The sequence below is a fragment of the Otolemur garnettii genome, unplaced genomic scaffold (genome assembly GCF_000181295.1).
Source record: "Otolemur garnettii isolate 467f Iridium unplaced genomic scaffold, OtoGar3 scaffold00062, whole genome shotgun sequence".
NCBI lineage: Eukaryota > Metazoa > Chordata > Mammalia > Primates > Galagidae > Otolemur > Otolemur garnettii.
In genome coordinates this window covers 2,997,121-3,016,523 of record NW_003852457.1, presented here as the reverse complement: position 1 = coordinate 3,016,523, position 19,403 = coordinate 2,997,121, and the positions used below count along the sequence as shown (strand labels likewise).

General features: G+C 46.0%; 1 protein-coding gene across 1 annotated transcript in view; it reads right to left on the bottom strand.

The window, feature by feature from the left end:
• Positions 1-19,403, bottom strand: part of FAM135B (family with sequence similarity 135 member B) — a 283,763-nt gene that overhangs the window by 83,028 nt on the left and 181,332 nt on the right. Inside the window, exons 5-6 of the mRNA XM_003792859.2 lie at positions 11,431-11,501; positions 4,204-4,377 (exon numbers count right to left, since the gene is read on the bottom strand). Coding sequence (XP_003792907.1) covers positions 4,204-4,377; positions 11,431-11,501 — 245 coding nt within the window. The remainder of the gene's footprint in view (positions 1-4,203; positions 4,378-11,430; positions 11,502-19,403) is intronic.

The window sequence follows — 19,403 nt, the reverse complement described above, 5'->3', positions numbered from 1 at the left end:
TGTGCTGGGTGCCAGGGTGGCAGGCAGAGGAAGGCATGGGCCCCCACCCCAAGAGACGTTTTGCTCTAGCGTGGGAAGTAGACAGATAAGACCAATTTGTGTTGATGTGACACCATGGGGGCCAACTCAGCAGTGGGTACAGAAGCAGTTCACAGAACCGACGGGGGAACAAGGATGATAGTCAGAGATGATACTCAAGCAGAGACTGCCAAGTGCTGAGAGGCAGGCAGTGGGCCTGTCGGCCAGGCCTTGAACCCCAGCGGGGCCCTCCCAGGCCGAGATACAGGGGCTGAGCTTCTCAACCTCCTGCTCCTCATCTCCTCCAACGTCACAAGGGTTGGTAACGGCCCCTAAACTACGGCATCATTGTGAGGGTTCAATGGGATGAGGCAGAGACACTTCAGTACAGTGTCCGGCAAACAGTGCAGATTCAATAAATGCTGGGAGCTCTTCTTAATAATGTCAGAAATATAATAAAATATAATGACATTATTGTGATTTGTTTTGAATTGCAAGTTGAAACAAAACTGCAATTTAACTAGAAAATGGATAGAAGGAATATCCCGGAAGAAAAGTGGACTGTGTGTGTACGTCTGTGTACATGTGTGCACAAGTGTGTGGATGGCACATTTGTGGGACACACTACAAATTAATAACTAAAATAACGTGCCATTTACCTGAGGGCAGCCTCGATTAGATTTTCCAGTGGATCTGAATCCCTCAAGAGAAATACAACTGAACTCATTTAAGGATTAAAAATTACATTCTTTTATTCAGTCTGGTTTAGCGAAGGTTAAGGATCTTTTGAGGTTGAATTTTAATTTCACACCTGCTTCATACTGATTGGGTTCAGCTGCTGCTGCCAAGAACTACTTTTCTGGAAAAGCCACTGCCTGCCCTATTTGGCAGGTATTTCCCACAGCTTTAAGGGTTCCCTTTTGTTCCCAGCTACCGTGCGCAGCTGAGAGAAATTCTTCCTGCAAAATCCAGAGAATAGAAGACGGGTCTATTTTTACCCCATCCCTGGAGAAGTCTAAACTCTTACTGTGAATTTCCATCTCTGCTCCTCCTTAGCAAGGACTGTTTCTGTCGGAGGTTAAACCTTTTCTAAGATTTCCTGGATCCCAACATGCTCATTATATCATAGTATCAGGGCTCCCCAGCATGAAAGGCATGGAGCGTGCCACGATCCCACCTCCAACTCATCCTTCTGACCCCATTCTGATGCCACTCCCGTCCAGCCCACTCACAGCTGCTGGGACCTTCCCACAGCACCACACTCAGCAGGTCACCCTCCTGCTCGAAGCCTCTACACTACATTCTTTTATGACAAACAGATTCTCAATTCTCCAATGTGTCATTAATTACCTTGTTACCACATAACTCCAATCTACTCTCTCAGATTCATTTTTCACTGTCAGTCTCCCATCCCCTGGGTGGAACACGAAGGCTGTTTCTTCTAGAAAACCTTCCCTCATGTCCCGTATGCAGAAGTTCATCTTGCCTATGCTGATGGTTACTTACCATTTTGTAAGTGCTCATTATGTGCTAGACATAAGGCCCAGATCAGGGCCTGTGGATGGTACTAAGTAAATATCAATAGATTGAATGAATGGCCAAGGGTTTCACAGGTGCCAGCTCACTTAATTTCCAAAGTCTTCTGCTGTCTACTGAAATTGGAGCGCCCATGCTCAGTCTAATAGAGCTAACAAACGGGGACTCAGGATTGCAAGCTGGCTCCCTGTGAGCCTAGAGACTGTCCTTTATCCCTGCCCCATTCTGAGATCCCCTGTGACTCACACACCCCTCGCTTTAACGGGTATCGCTCTGAATTAGAGTTCACAGCTCTGTGTTCTGCCAGACCCCGAGCCTTTAAAGGCCCTGCTCTATTCCTCATGGAGCTTCCAGTCTTAGCCTTTCTAGAGTGGCTGAAGCTTAGTGTTACCCACCCGGAACCAAGCACACTTTCACCAACTGTAACACGACTGTACCCCCTCCTATCCCTGTTGGTTTAGTATCACACCCAAGTTTTTAGAAATTCCTCCTCAGGTCGGGCACAGTGGCTCATACTGATAACCCTAGCACTTTCAGAGGCTGAGATGGGCGAACTGCTTGAGTTCAGGAGTTTGAGAACAGCAAGAGCAGGAGGGAGACCATGTCTCTACTAAAAATAGAAAACTTAGCCAGGCAACATGGCAGGTGCCTGTAGTCCCAGCTACTCGGGAGGCTGAGGCAAGAAGATCGCTTGAGCCCAAGAGTTTCAGGTTGCTGTGGGCTATGATGATGCCATGGCATTGTACCCAGAGTGACAGAGTGAGACTGTGTCTCAAAAGAAAGAAAAGTCTCCCTCATTCATTCATATGTTGAAACAGATATTTAGAAAAGTTGGATCCCCCCCCCCCCAAATAAGTGGTATGGCTAGACCAGAAGATTGTCTGGACCCCAGCTGGTGACAATTTGCTCTCCAGGCCCTGACTCCCAGGACCAACCCTCATGAGTTGTCTGTCCTCAGGGAAGACAGATCACTCCCTCACTCTGCCCTGGCACCATCTATTTGCTAAGCCTCAGAGTGAGCCACCAGCCACAGACCATCCGTGCAGGAAACCTCTTCTCTCCTTCACTGGTTCTTGAATTCTATCTCTTCTGTCACTTCCCAAGGTCGGGTCTACTTTCTTTTGTTCCTGTAACTGCGAATCTTATAATATTTTCTACCAAATCTTTCTACAGTAGCATTTGCCATATTATAATTTCATGTATCCAAACTGGTCCACACTCGACTGTGAAGTGCTTGAGGGACAGATCTACCCCAAGGTATCCTTAGATCCCATTAGCAGAATGTGCTGTGTGGCCCTGACAACTTTGCTAGAGCACAACAGCCCTGCAATAAAACCCGCTGCATGAAACAATGAAAGGTCCCTGGTACACATGTCTCCTTTATCTTCAGGCCCAGGGCTTCTGACCAAACTTGTCTCATCTCAGTTCACGATTCCAGACTTAGGTGTCACCCTCACCAGCTCTCTCCAGCCCTCAGTCCCCTGTGCCCTTTGCTCTGACCATGAGTCTGACTTCAACCTGCTGTGGGAATTTTATCTGTAGAGCCCAGCATGGAATCAGCAGATGGGCACAGTCACTGGGTCCAGACCTCTAGGGACCAGGTCCTAGTCCCCCATTTCCTACTCTCTGACCTCAGCAGAGAACAGGGGCTTCAGGCCTGGGACAACAAATTTAGTGGACTCAAGTCTCCCTCACATACATTTAAACTCTGAACACTTGAGAAGCTATACAGAAAATGGGAACTGGGAAACTCTCCCTGAAACTGCATGTTGTGCGAATCTATCCCTGACCGTCCCAGTGCACACACGCAGCTCTCGCCCGCGGGCGTGTGTGGTGCGCTGAGCTGACGTGCGGCCGGTGTCTCCACGGGAAGCAGGCGTGAAGGGCACAGTACAACACACTGGCTGCCGTCACCTCTCTTCCTGCCCTCCAGGAATTCACAGAACCTTGGTGCTTCACAGGACCTGGGAGATGCTCCAGGAAAATCCACTGCCGGGGAGGGCGACCCCCGTAGTGGACCTTCCTCCTCTGACAGGTAACTTGGGGGAGAACGAAGCTGAACTCTTGCCATTTGCCTGCTGCAAACTCATCTGGGAGTTATAGGGCCTTATATAAATGGGACATATCAGTGCTCCTGTGTGGGAGATGAAGGTTATGTGGCTCGGGGACATTAGAGGACTTCTCAAATAAGACCCAGAAACGAGTGAAGCCAGGCACAGAATCCGAGTCTTCCTGGTGAGGGCTGTAGTTTGTAGGAATTTACAGGTTTTCAGCCTGTAGCTCTGTGCCAGTCTCCCCTTGATGCCCCCTCCCTTCCCCTCCCAGTGCCACCAGCCTAGGAGAAGCACCCTTGTCTATGCTGATGTTCCCAGGCAAACCTCGAAGCTATCTGCCAGGCCTGTGCAGCTGTCCCCTTCCCAGGACTACAGCTGTCCCCTCCTCAGGACTGCAGCTGCCTACCTCCCCAGAGCCTCAGCTGCCTGCTCCCTTGGGCCTCAGCTGCCTGCTCCCCGGGGCCACAGCCGCCCGCTCCCCAGGGCCACAGCCGCCCGCTCCCCAGGGCCACAGCTGTCCATCTCCAGGACTGCAGCTGCCCACCTCCCAGGGCGGCAGCTGCTTGCTCCTTGGGGCTGCCTCCTGACTCCGTACCTGATCAGCGGCTGCCGCAGAGACACCAGGGCTGCGTGGATGGTCACAGAGATCACAGACAGGTGGAAATAATCGAACATGACTGGCACCTGGTGATGCAGCCCATTCCTCGGGTGAAAGTGCAAGCCAAGCGTGCGGCTGCTGATCATGGGTGGCCCGGCCACATCCCTCAACCTGGAAGGCAAGCAATGAGCTCCTGTGAGTGACAGCAGATTGGCCTGCTTCCTCCAGGCAAGTCTGTGTCGCAGCCTGTCACTGGGCCACGCACTGTGTATGCATCGTCGTATCCAATCCTGCAGATACTCTCCCATGCTTGACACATAAAGAAATCTAGGCTCAGAAAGAGAAAGAACTCACTACCTATCACACAGTAGCTGCATGGCACATCTGGGACTCCCACTCTGCTGTCATTGACACAAGCCCACGTGTCAGTGATGAATAACATGCCCAGACTTGCTTTTCAAGTTCATCCCAACACTGAGTCCTTGTGGCTTTCCTCTCCTCAACTTCTCTCCTATTCCCCCCCCCCCCCAGATGTCCACACATCCACAGCTGCACTTCCAATGCTGCCTTGACTGTGTGAGTCCGTGAGATTCCTACCTCTTCAGGACAGGGACTGTGCCCAACTCATCCTTACTGCACCGACACCCAGCCTAGCATCTGGCATGCTACAGAAGTCCGTCAGATGTTTACTTATGAAAATGAACAGTGTACTGAGGAATGAATGGCTCCCAGAGCCCAGTGGTCTGACCGGGTTCATCGAGGACTTTCCCACTGCTGCCTCAGCATTTCGTAATTGGTACGGGTCTTATGCTAAGAGATAAACTAACTTGCAGGCAAGATCCAACAGTGTCTTTTGTTATAAAAAGGAGACTTATTCTTGTCTGAATAAAAGCCAACCACGTTAGCCCTCAGGAGGACCCAGCTCTAATCTCTAAAGACGAGTCTCTTGGGCTCTGTAAGTTTCTCTGAAAAACAGGAAACTGGGAAGGGGCAGCTGCCATGAGCAGAGCTGGGAGAAGATGCACCTCCTTCCTCCACAGATGAATCAGTGTGGCACAGAGAGATCAAGGTGAAGGAAGCAGCTTCTAAAGCCCAACTCAAGAGGCTTTACTTCCCTGAAATCCCTGTTGCTTGCGTGCAAGTGAACACCAAATAAAAGAGCAACTAAATCACTGGAGCCCAGTGTGACTCTGTAAATAGAATAGAATAATGTTCTTATATACCAGGAAGAAACCCGATTGGAGGGGGTAGAGAGTATACCCTATGAGTCTCAGAAAGTCATTAATATTGATATGCATTTTTAATCTGGCATTGGTTTATTGAGGCCTTACTATAAAATGAGCGAGGTTTTTTTTCCCCCTTGATCTGCATGACAATCCTATGAGATATTCACTAAAGTTATTCCATTTAAGGAAGAGAAAGTAAAACCAACATGAGACAATTAATTTGTTCAAAGTCACAAGGCAAAGCTGACATGCTAGACCAAGTCTTTCTGGTTCCATAGTCAGTTCTGAGTTACTATCCGATACTGTTTTGAATTCATTCAGATACAGGGTCCCCGAAATCATGAAAATATCATCTGAATTAAAAAATAGGGGGTTAAATACATCTCAGGGGAGCAAAGATAGCAAAACAAGGGTGAACAAGAATTTAAGCCACAGAGGTAGAAGAAAGGAATTAAGAATAACAGAGCTGATAATTCCCCCATGCTCTGAAGTTAACGTTATCTGAAATGTTAATGGAAAAAACTTACATCCTGGAGGTAAAGTGGATCTCAATTTAGAAAAGTACGTGATAAACTTGGTAGCATGAGAGGAGAATTCCTGGGTTCTTATAAAGAAACTAAGACAAAAAAAATTAAATAGACAAAAAACACACAAAGAAAGAGCCTGGTATTTAACCTGGAGATGAAGATACGGCATAAAGAACATTCTTTATCTGAAGTGCCATCCAGACTCGGAGTTTTCTGGGTGGTTATAAGGAGTAAGATCTCAGCTGAGGGGAGACACACAAGAAGGGCTCCTTGAAGTAAAGAAGAATTTCCTGATCAGCAAAACTTCTCAGAGAAGGTCCCCATCTCTGAGCAATCAGATGTCGATGCATCTTTTAAAGTACAAAGTACAAAGGTGAGGTCCGACCAGCTCAGGGATTCTCACCCTCAGTGGTACTAACTCGGGAGACTGAATGATGCTTTGTAGAGGAGGGGCCTGGCGTGTGTGTTGTAAGATAGTGAACAGCATCCCTGACCTTTGCTTGTTAGATGCCAGTATGTCATTGTGACAATCCTATCTGCCTCACACCTTTCTCCAAAGGCCGACTTTCTTTCCAACTGAAACTCAGAAGCAAAGCCCCAGCCTCCATTCTGCTACTTCCCGTTGACCATCCCTGGCACAATTGCAACAACCAAAAATTGTCTCTGGACATGGTCACATGTTCCCAGGAAGCAGAGACTTCCCATCCCCATTGAGAGCCTGGACAGGAGGGGCTTCAAGAGCTTTTACGGTAGTGCCAAAGAAGATGAAATACTTGAGAATTAACTTATCTAACAAAGGATGTGAAAGATCTCTATAATGAGAATTACAAAACCCTGAGAAAAGAAATAGCTGAAGATGTTAACAAATGGAAAATATGCCATGCCCGTGGCTGGGAAGAACCAACATTGTTAAAATGTCCATCCCACCTGAAGCACTCTACAGAGTTAATGCAATCCCTATCAAAGCACCAATGTCATGCTTTAAAGAATTTGAAAAAAAAGTACTTCGTTTTATGTGGAATCAGAAAAAACCTCAAATAGCCAATACATTACTTAGAAATAAAAGCAAATCAGGAGGCATCACTCTACCAGACTTTAGGTGATACTAGAAATCTATAGTGGTCAAAACAGCATGGTACTGGCACAAAAAATAGAGATGTAGATATATGGAAAAGAATACAGAGTCTAGAGATGAACCTAGCCACATAGAATCACTTGATCTTTGATAAACCTCACAGAAACATATATTGGGGGAAAGGTTCCCTTTTTAACAAATGGCGCTGGGAAAACTGGCTAGTGGCCTTTTCAGTAGAAGATTGAAACTGGACCCCCACCTTTCACCACTAAGAAAAATCGATTCTCAGTGGATAAAAGATTTAAACTTAAGACATAAAACTATAAAACTACTAGAAGAGAGTGCAGGGAAAATGCTTGAAGGTATTGGCCTGGGAAAATATTTTATGAGGAGGACTCCCCTGGCAATTGAAGCAACACTAAAAATATATTACTGGGATCGGATCAAGCTAAAAAGCTTCTGCACAACTAAGGGCACTGCAAGTAAAGCAGACAGACAGCCTTCAGAACGGGAGAAGAATTTTTCAGGTTATGATTCTAACAAAGGATCATAGGTCTGATAACTAGAATCTACAGAGAACTCAAATTAATCAATAAGAAAAGAATAAACAACCCCATCTCTTTGTGGGCAAGAGACTTGAACAGAAACTTCTCTAAAGATGACTGGTAAATGGCCAACAAACACATCAAAAAATGCCCATCATCTTTAATCATTAGAGAAATGCAAATCAAAACCACATTGAGATATGACCTAACTCCAGTACCACATCACAAAATCCCCAAACTGTAGATATTGGTGTGGATGTGCAGATAAGGGGACACTCCTACACTGATGCTGGGGTTGCAAACTAGTACAACCTTTTGGGAAAGAAGTATGGAGAATTTCCAAGGAACTAAAAGTTGACCTACCATTTGATACTGCAATACCATTACTAGGTATCTACCCAGATAAACAAAAAACATTTTACAAAAAAGACATTTGCACCAGAATGTTTATTGAAACCTGATTTATAATGCCAAGTCTTGGAAGCAGCCCAAGTGCTCATCACTCATGAATAGATTAACAAATTGTGGTCTATGTACACTATGGAATACTATGCAGCCATAAAAAGATGGAGACTTCACATCTTTTATGTTTACCTAGTAAAGTATCTTGAGAAAGGGGAAAAAATCATCCAATGTACTCAGTACTATTATGAAACCAATATATAATCACTTACCCATTCATACGAATGGTAAAATATAAATATAGTCCAGAAAGAAGGAGGGAAGAGGAGGGAGAGTGGAGGTGAGTAGGGTGAGTGGAGGGAGGGTATTTGGTGAGATTTCACCCAATGTGCAAAATGCAAGGGTACATTTCAAAACAACTAAGAGTATATTAGAAATGTCACAAAAAATAAGTGAGGCGATGGTTATATTAATTAGTTTGATTTGAGCATAACACATGGTATATCAAATCACCACATTGTATCCTATAAATGTATTCAGTTATGATTTAAGAAAAATTAAATTTAAAAAAAGAGTCCAGCATCCCTGAAATGAGACGCTGTGCTTCCACATTCTGTTCCTGCTCAGGCCCACTGAAGCTACAGAAGCCAGCAGACGTGGTCATGTTTCAAAGCCTAATGTCTACCCCCAGGATATACTACAGACACCACATCATCCTTAAACCCAATTTATAAAAATGAAAAAATATGGCATTTTCAATCTTCCCAGGCTCTCGATTCTTCCTGCTCCTCTTAGCTAATCTTATACTTCAGGAAAACCTCCTGCTCCAATTGTTATTAAGTGCTTTGTATTATAGAAAGGAAATGGTACATTGGAGACTGGCCTCACCAGCATCCAGGAAGCCATAAGTGCAGGACAACATTTATTCAGCAGGTCATGAACTTGGCCTGCTACACCCATTGTCTCTCTCTCTTCATCTCTGTAACAAACCTAGGAGGTCTGTATTCTATAATATGCCCATTTTGTAAATTAGGCTCCTGAGATTTATAAAAGTACCAGAAATTCCCCCAATATTTTATGAGTATAGACTCTAAATGGCTGAATTTTGTACACTCTGGGCCAACCTCCTGTACCAGGCTTTCTACAGTGTACTACTACTGTCTTGCTGGTAAGAAGGTCTCATTTATTCTGTCTGCTTATCAGACTTATCATTAAGCTTCTTGGAGGATATGGTTGGAGAATGACTTCTTGGCTGAGTTTGGAACCACTGGCAGGTTCTGGGATCAACTAGAAAGGTCTACCATGGAGCCATGGGTACAAGTTTCCGAAGGAAGTGGGCACAGAGAGCGAGGGCAGAAGTAGGTTACTGGGGGAGTGAATTATGGAAAGCCCAATGGTTGAGGGGAAATATGAGAACAGGGGCTTCATGTCTGAACTGAGAGATTGGGAAGAAGACCAGCCTCTTTTAGGAAAATCTGAGTTCAATATGGTAAAAGAACAAGTTCTGGGGAAGGTGTTAAGCACATAAAAATTTTTAAGCATTCACTATCTCACCAAGGAAGAAGCAGATGTGATGATAGAGGCAGATGGCCAGAGGGGCTGGTGTCCAGAGAAAGAAAAAAGTGAAAAATCTGTGATCTTGAGCCCAGGCCTGGTTTCAGCACCATGGACAGATGCCCCGCCAGCCCAGAGACCAGCCAAGCCCAGCTACACTCGAGCAGGTGCCCTCAGTCCCCAGGCACAGCTGCAGGACTCTGACAGCTCGGTAGAAGTCCATCTTTGGTTCATATTCCCTCTGACTCAACCCCTCATTTTACAAAATCCCCCCCATAACAATCAGCAAGATTTCAGGGATGGGACAGTCCTCAAGCAGGGCAAGAAAGTCCCAAGAGGAAGTCAGAGAACTGAAGGGGCCATCCTGCCAGCATTGGTGTGTCAGTCTCCCGCCTCCCCATCTGCAAAGGAAAAGGTGAAGCATTTGCTCAAGAGGTTGTAGAGACCAGAAGTGAGGACCAACTGGTTTGCAGAGAGTGCCTGGGTGTGCTGAGATCCTTCTAACAGAGGAAGATGGAGTTTTTCTTCTCTGAACCTTAAGCCAAAGAATGAAGTCTTCAAGAGAGCTTTCCCTGTGTGCTCTAGGACTGAGTGGACATAGGTCCTGGGCCAGACTCATCCTGCAGAGGCCAGCAGGAGAGAAGCTGAAGGTGGCTAGAGTTGGTCTAAGGAAGAGCAGGTGGCCATGCCCAAGGGGTTTCCCCACAAATGTGGGATGTGGGCCAAAATGCTTGCATCTATTCCCATGGGTCACATGTGGGTTCCTTAGAGAAGGACGTATCCCAAATAGCTTCCTGCCAGGAATAAGTCACACAGCCACAAGAGGGATCATTATATCAGAGAACTGCTGTGGGGTGGGGGGCTAGGAAGGGTCAGAGGGGCTGCCTAACAGCTATAACTCTAAGGATCCAAAGCACATTCCAAGACAATGCAGTGTCTACTACAGGAAGGCTCCTGCCCACAAACAAAGCCCTGGTCCTCCCACCTGTCTCCCCCACCCTCATTGTGCTGGACCTGTAAGGTCCCCAAACTGTAGTGGGGATGGTAGGAGCAGGATGTGAAGTCCTCACCTTGCCTGGATTCTGCTGGGAGTTTCCTACCCTGAAACAGCCTGGCCTGGAAGTGGGATGGATGAACAGAAAGAAGCTACACATTGAATGAGAGGTTAGAGTTTTGGCATTACTCTTGACTGGACCGCTTAATACTTAAGGAAAGGATAATTTACCCGAAGGAACCCAGAGAGGCTTAGTGGCATGAGAGTTCACTGCAGGGTGGGAGGAAGCAGTTAGGAGAGAGAAGATTTGTCTCCTGCTTATTTAATCAGCAGGCTACACATAAATGGATTTTCAATTTTCAGAGAGTTGAAACACAATAGCATATACCTAGCACAAAGATGCAGAACCTGGCATGATCTCCTTTGATTTAAAAGGGGCTTTGAGGTTTGAAGGCCCACAGGGTCATGAATCTAAACCCCCCAATTAATACAACATTGAAACTGCATTCTTTTGGCTTAAGGGTGAGGGAAGAAACACTCCATCTTTCTCTGTTAGAAGGATCTCAGCACACCCAGCCACTCTCTGGGAACCAGTCCTCACTTCTGCTCTCTACAACCTCTTATAGGTACTTTGCAAGTATCAGACATGAGAAGCTGCCCGTTCACAAACCCAGGAAGTCTGGCGCTTTCTGTGTCTACAGCATTTGTGCTACCTGCCTAAAATGCATGCAGTCTGAAATGACCCTGCAGTCACTCTGAGCCTACATCCTGGGCACAGGACCTCACAGTTCATAGGGACCTCATCATCTGTGGGGCATTCTGAGGGCCATGAGGATACCCCAGGAGCAAGGACAGATAGGGCATTGTGCTGGCACAATTCCAGGGTTTCCATGACACTCACTGCTGTTCACTGTCTGTAAAGTGCAGGTCCACCTTGAGCTGAAAATCAACTTCACTCAGTGCGTCTTCCACCTGCAAGAGAAACAAAAGCCCAGGAGCGTCAGGAGTCAGATCCGGTCTGAATGAAAGATCTGGCTAGTCTGTCTCCCGAAGTGTGAAAACAGGATCTCATCAGAAATTAATGCTATTTATGCTGAAAGCAGAATATCCATATATACTCCAGGAAGTTCTGGGTGAACAGGTTACATCACACAGAAAACAGACCAGAGTGGGAAAACAGACCGACTGGTGGAAAAGTCTGAACAAGTCGCCTTATTGCAGCACTCTCCTTTTGAGAGTGTCATTTCCCTACATGTATTTGTTCTAGACCAGTGGTTCTCAACCTTCCTAATGCTGCGACCCTTTAATACAGTTCCTCATGTTGTGGTGACCCCCAACCATAAAATTATTTTCATTGTTACTTCCTAACTGTAATTTTGCTACTGTTATGAATCGTAATGTCAATATCTGATATGTGGGATATATTTAGGCGACCCCTGTGAAAGGGTTGTTCAATCCCCAAAGGGGTCGCAACCTACAGGTTGAGAACCGCTGGTCTAGAGTCTGGTTTGGGGCAGGGGCAGAGAGTCCCATAGAGTTCTGCAGCACCTTTTTTGGGAGGATGGAGCAATGACTCCCAGTGAAATCCCAGCTGGCTAGTGATAAGACAGAGGTGGAGATGCTGTGATCGCTAATCCTTAAGCCCCTGCCGAGGGCAAGCACCACCTTCCACCTGTGCAGAGGAAGAAGCTGGTGCTCAGGACAGTTGTTACTGCTCCAGACGTCTCAACTTCATGAGAAAGCAGCTCTTTCAATTTTGTCTTGAGAGCCATTAATCATTTACATGTGAAGACACTTTAATATTTCACCTGCTGCCCATAGCTGCTTTCACCTTTAGTTTAAAATACTACTTTTTAACATAGAAAACTATGTTCTTCCTGCCAGCTTCTCACATACCCCTAAAGATGTTATCCCTTGTTCTTCTTTTCTCACAAAACAACATCATCTCCACCTTCAGGGGGGCCCGTTTGCTAAATACCACATCTTACCACTCCCTGTATGTGCTCAGTGGGGTGACCCAGCATCTCACTGTGCGCCCCTGATGGGACTTTGCCTCCCCCCACTCCAGGCTGGATGCTGCAGCCCCTCCCCCCTGTAACTGTGAGCACCTGCTTCTTGCCTATCTCAATGTTTAACACGTCTTATTACAATCGTATTATTTTTTCAGCTTTATAACCTGGAAGCCACGAGCCAAGTGTTTTCTGCAGACACGTTTTGTGTAGTCTCCATGGTATTTTTGAAAATGTTTTGAACAAGTAGCAACCATTTAAAATCCAGGCAATTTCACATTTTTATTACACGTTTTCAACTTCTGAAAAAAAAATCCTGGATCTGGCGATGTTGGGCTGGCATTTGGAAGCTCTGTTTGGATCAGGTAATTGGTCCTGCATCCTCTACCCGTTCACTGCAGTCACTGACAATACCCATCTGGCTTGCTCCTAAACCTCCTAGCTGTTCTCCTGCCTGGTGGCCCAGTGATCTGTACATCATTAAGGGAGAGACTAGTACTAACTCCTTCTGGGTCCCCTGCTCCAGGAACAGTGCCTGCTGTCCAGAAAATATTGATGCATCTCTGAAAAATAAAGGGAGCTCTGCCTTATCCCCACATCCTTTGTTTTTGCTTCTTTGCAAGAATGGCCTCATCCTGCATGGAAAGATTTTATCCAGAGGACTTTTCAGAAATGTCTTCCTGGTTAAGCATAATTCAGGCAGAGACATATGGATGAAATTTATCTTTACATCTCCAGGGTTTAAAATTTGTTGTAAAAAAATAAAAAGTACTTAAAAGTTAACATTTTGCTGAATCCAAGTGCTATAAATAAGCTCCTCTCCTAGGTTTGTTTTGCATAATCATGAACCTTGCTTCAAATACACAAGGAAAGCAATACGGTCTCCCGCCACCCGTTCCTTGGAAGTGAGACAGGCAAAGTCAGTCCTCCCAACCATCTTCTGAGCACACATTTGCCTCAGTAATGAAAATTCACTGTCAGCTCCAGTTTTAAACTTGCTGCAATTCCTTAGAAACTAGGAGATAAATCAATGGCCTGGGTAAGCGGTACCTAAATTGAGCCTGGCTATGACTTCACGATGCCTCAATGAATCTTATTTGCAAGATACTTCAGAATGAAGTCACTGTCTTTTCCTACCATGTATTCTATGGAGGGCTGTTGCCTTCCTGCCTTCTCCAAACACACATGCAGGTGCGTGCACACACACATGCATGAACACGTACACACACACGTGCACACACACATGCATGGACATGCACACACGCACACACAAGTGCACACACACATGCACACACGCACATGTGCACACTCATGCACACACACACACAGGGTTAAGTGTAATTCATGCTTTACTCTGCCTCATCTGCAGTAAGGTTATCATCTCCCTGCGAGGGCCATTTTCCCACCAACGGGAAACAGTTTTATATAACTGCAAAAATAATAAAAGGAGCTAATATTTATGAAAGAGTTCTTATACGGTTGGCAATCAACTAACACAAGACACACCCTATCTTATTTAATGTGCATAAAATTTTGAGTCAAGAAATACTGTTTATAGCTCGTGTCTATAGCTCAGTGATTAGGGCACAGGCCATATACACTGGGGCTGGCAGGTTCGAACCGAGCCAAGGCCTGCTAAACAACAATGACAACTACAACAACAACAGTAAAAAAAATAGCTGGGCATTGTGGCAGGCACCTATAGTCCCAGGTGCTCGGGAGGCTGAGGCAAGCAAGAAGATGGTTCTGCTAATCAGTTAGATGTAAGCTTTCCACATTGCATATCAAATCAGCACACTGTACCCCATAAATGCATTAATGTACACAGTTATGATTTTATAAAGAAATTTTTAAAAAAGGAGAAAATCACTTCAGCCCAAGAGTATGAGATTGCTGTGAGCTGTGATGCTACAGCACTCTACTGAGGGTAACATAGTAGGACTTTGTCTCGAAAAGAAAAAAAAAAAAAAAGAAAAACTGTTTACAAATGGAGAAACTGAAGTCACTGCCCAAACCTGACCAGTTAGTGAGCCCCATATCTTATTGCTAGGTACTGTCAAGGGCTCTACTTCTTGGGCTTTTTCCAGGACGGTCAAGTCTGTGTTCTAAGTTGCACATTCTCCCACTAGTTGGTTTAACTCTGCTCATAAAACTGACTCTTGTTTTATCCCACATTCTTAATTTCTCTCCTGAGCTTTGGCACAGCCCGGTGACGAGACAGGCAGCTTTTAAAGATGACCATATCCGTGTAAGTCCCAGTTTCACCACTTAGTATCTGTGTGACCCTGGTCCTGTTAACCTGTCATTTCCTCATCTGTAAGACGGGAGTGAAAGGATTGTGCCTCCTCCACACGATTGCTGTGTGTGAGCTGAGTAAGAAAATGTGCACCAAGAGCTTCACTCACACAAATCTCAATGAATGTTACTTGTGACTGTTGTCATTACTTCTGGTTTGTCAATGGCTCCTGCACACAAAGCATCCATTCTTCTACCAAATCCACATGGGGGTCCTGAACACTCGGACAAACACGGACTTCATGATCAGATTGCCAGTGTTGACACTCCAGCCCTACCAATTCCTGGTGGTGTAACTTTGGAAAAGAACTTCTCTAAATCTCTGCATCCTCATCTGTAAAGCAGGAATAATGAAACACCTCATAATGCTGTTGCAGGGATTCAACGGAATATTCCAGACCAAGAACTCAGCACGCTGCCTGCCACACTGCACACACCTGATAAGCAGAAGATGCCAGTAGAATTAAGCTCACTGCGATTGTCATACAGCAACTCGAATTCCCATCACTCCCCAATAGAAAGGCTCCTCTCCTGTCTACGCTATCAGCAGTGACTCCAAGCCCATTTCAAGCCCAAATCCTAAAGTCAACTTCCCTCTAACTCTCTTCTTTACACGTGTCCTCCACCTCCCATGCTTTACCTGGACCCAGTTCTAGGAGCTGCACTGGCTGCCATGCAGTCCTCCTTTTGGTTCACACTGTCCTGGGTCAGAGCTCCCCTCTGCCATGGTGCTTACCAGCAGAACCTGCATCCATGCCATTGTCTCCCCGTTTTACATATTCTTGCAGACTGGAGTTTCTACATTCCAGCTCTTCTCCTTCAGAATCTGAAAGGAGCCTCCTCCCTTCAGAGCAAGGTGGGCTGGAGGCTGGGAGAGCGTCTAGGTGGTGCCCCGTACCAGCTCCTCCACCTTCCTTCCCAGGTTTGTGTCTCTGCCTCTGCCTGTCCCATTGACAATGACGTTTTCCTCCCAAACTCACCCTCTGCTTTTCTGCTTCATACTGTCCTTGCTCTCCTCTGTCTCAGGAGCTCTTCACTACTTCCCATGGAAGTCTTTCCACAGCCTACTGTCAAAACCAGGGGTCCTCAGACTTTTTAAACAGGGGGCCAGTTCACTGTCCCTCAGACCATTGGAGGGGCAGACTGCAGGCCCCAGGACAAGTCGGCTGCTAAGCAGGACAGGCAGCCATGGTAAAAACACCCAGCAGGCTGGATAAATGTCCTCGGCGGGCCGCATATGGCCTGTGTGCCATAGTTTGAGGATGCCTGGAAACTGAATCAAGCCCCCTGAACAAATACCTGCCCTTCAATCACTAGGCTAGGGAGGAGGGCCATAAATCTGCGTTCTGTACAAGCACTGCCCGGGGACTGGGAAGCAGGTCTACCATGAAGTCACACTCCGGGAAATGCTTTTCCTTTTTAAGCCTATGAAGATGCAACCTTGTTCACAACTTGTTTTTTTTTTTAAAAAATACGTAGTATGTCTGTTCTTCCTCAGAGTGCTAAGCATCTTCTTGTTAATAACTGTATCTCATCTCCTCCGTGGCTGCTGTGAGCTTAGCAGTAACCGTGGGGGCCACCATGAGTAAACACACAGAAGCTGCTTGTGCATTTGGGCTGCAACGTTTCACCTGGGCTTTATTTCCCGTTTTCTGTCCTTCCATCCATATGTTTCTGCCTGTAAACATACTACTATTTTTTTTATTGTCAGTGTTATGTAAGTTTTTTAAGGCTTCTCAAATCTTTTGTGGGGTTAACAGAGCCTACACCCACCCTCACTCCATACGCACTCTTTGTAACTGTTATTCAAACATCCTATAGAATGCCTCAGCTTGGGTCTGGTACTGTCCATGGCCACCCCTTGTGCTCATCTTTGACCTTGCTGCATGAAATAAATCTTCAAGCCTCAAATGGAAGGTCTATTATTAGTTCTCTAAGTGTTCTCCAGATGTCTTTCCGAAAGGAATGTATTAGTTTGCAATCCCATCAGCAGTGTAGAAGTGTTCTCTTTTCTCCACAACCATGCCAGCATCTGTGATGTTGGGATTTTGTGATATGGGCTAATCTTACTGGTGTTGGATGATATCTCAAAGTAGTTTTGATCTGCATTTCTCTGATGATTAAGGATGGTGAGCATTTTTTCCTGCCATTTGATCCTGTAATTCCTCTACTAGGTATATATCCAGAAGACCAAAAATCACACTACAACAAAGATATATGTACCAGAATGTTTACTGCAGCCCAATTCATAATTGCTAAGTCATGGAAGAAGCCCAAGTGCCCATCAAGCCACGAATGGATTAATAAATTGTGGTATATGTATACCATGAAATACTATGTAGCCCTAAAGAAAGATAGATACTCCATTCATGTTTACATGGATGGAGCAGGACAATATTCTTCTTAGCAAAGTATCTCAAGAATGGAAAAAAAAGTATCCAATGTACTCGACCCTACTATGAAACTAATTTATAGCTTTCATAGGAAAGCTGTAACCCAGTTATAGCCCAAGAATATGGGGAAAGGAGAAAGGGAGGGTGGGGAGGGTGAAGGGAGGATGATTGGTGGGATCATGCCTATGGTTCATCTTATCAGGGTACATGTGAATCTTTCTAAATGTAGAATATAAATGTCTTAATACAATAACTAAGAAAATGACACTGGCTATAGTAACCAGTTTGATGAAAATATTTCAAATTGTATATAAAACAGCACACTGTACCCCATGATAGTTTTAATGTACACAGCTATGATTTAATAAAAAAAAAAATCTTCAAGCCTCAGTTTCCCATAGCACACGGAATAGTGCCAGGACAGGCACTTCATGAACACCGGTTGTCCACACGGTGTCTCTGTGAGTTCATGGACATTGCCCAGCTATCTGGCCATAAGGACCTCTTTGATTGTCATAAGCAGATGGATGTTAACTGGAAAAGAGCTGCTGTATTCACTGCAAATGCACGGTCTTTACAGACCTATCCAATTAACTTGAATTGTCCCTGATTTGGAAATGACTATCTGCTGCCACATGGATCACCCAGGCACAGTCATAAATTATTAGTTGATAGAGATAAGAAATGTGACAAGCAGAAGTCAGCGTGCACTGTGAGACCCATCCCTCCCTGCCCAGCCTCAGAACCAACACTCCCCTCCCTGCCCAGCCTCAGAACCAACACTCCCCTCCCTGCCCAGCCTCAGAACCAACACTCCCCTCCCTGCCCAGCCTCAGAACCAAGGCTGGCTACAAGCTCAGAGCAGCTGAAGTTGAGCATTGGGAAAGGTCAGACTCAAAAGGCTTTAAACTCTCAAGGATAGGAGCAAGGCTCTGATGAACTAAAGCAGAATGATGGGCAGGATAGCTCAAAGTGCCCAAACCGGCCTCCATCATGTGTCTGTCACAGCCACTCTGCCAAGGCAGCTCTGTGGGGTCAACATGCCAGGGACAATGGCCCATGTGAAACAGAGTGTGGTTCTCTGATTTGGGGAAGCTGCCCCCGAGTGCAGCCTAACCGGGAGCTTATTAACATTCAAGGCAGAGTGAGGGAATCTTTTCCTAAAGTAATGTAACAACTGTGGTCTAGGGAGGAAATGGGGGGATACACTCAAAATGAGGGAACCGAGTACAGTTCATCAAAGGGATGATTCGAAGGGTGTGGGGAGGGCGTAGGGAAAGCAAGAGATGATGGCTCAGTGCCTCAGGATTAGAGGCGTGACTTCCTTCCCACCCTGGACCTGGAGAGCTGAGCAGAGGGAGCAGCACTCAGAACCGAGAAGAGCAAGGTGCAGCTTGGCCCAGACTGCAGCTGGGGCCTTTGGAAGGAGGACCAAGCAAGTGGCAAGCTGGCAAACACTTAGCAAGTGGCTCTCAGGAAGAAGATTAAAACAGACAGTGATTTGGAGCACTGCCACTTCTAGTGGTACGAATGTTTCCATCACAATTGATTTCAAGCTGCCAATGTGGCATCACTAAATATGGCCCGTGGCAGCCTCCTGCACACCAGCCTGTGTGACCCAGCCTGGAAGGAGCCTGCAGAGTGTGCACCCTGGGCCCATCCTCCTCCCAGGCACCTGCAGAACCTCTCCTGGGCTGAAACCACGTGGAAACTGAGAGCAAATGCACTGAGGAGCAGGGCCTGTGGTCAGCCTCCCAGGGCATGAAGCATATGGAAAATGGGGACAGGGGTGGCCGAGCTCCACAGCTGGCAGGGGTTTGGTGTGGCCTTTTTCATTTTAATTACAAAGAAGCATCTGAGGTCACTTACATGGCCTAAGGAAGACAAGGATCAGATTAACCATAGACTCTGCTGAGTGGGGTGCGTGTTCCTTGCTGTATATGGGAGGCAGCTGCGGCCCGTGTGTGAGCGCAGAGTGAGGCCTGAGTGCCACCAGACAAGGCACACTGGGCTTGTTCATTGCTAATCAGAAAGAAGAGGTTGCAAAGGTGCTAAAATGAAGGGACTCTAAATTCAGTTTATTAATTACACAACTGAGACATTCACTCATCCTTTGTCCAAGTATCTGCAATATAGTTCCATGGCTACCAGGGCTCTGGAGACGCAGAGAGAGGTGA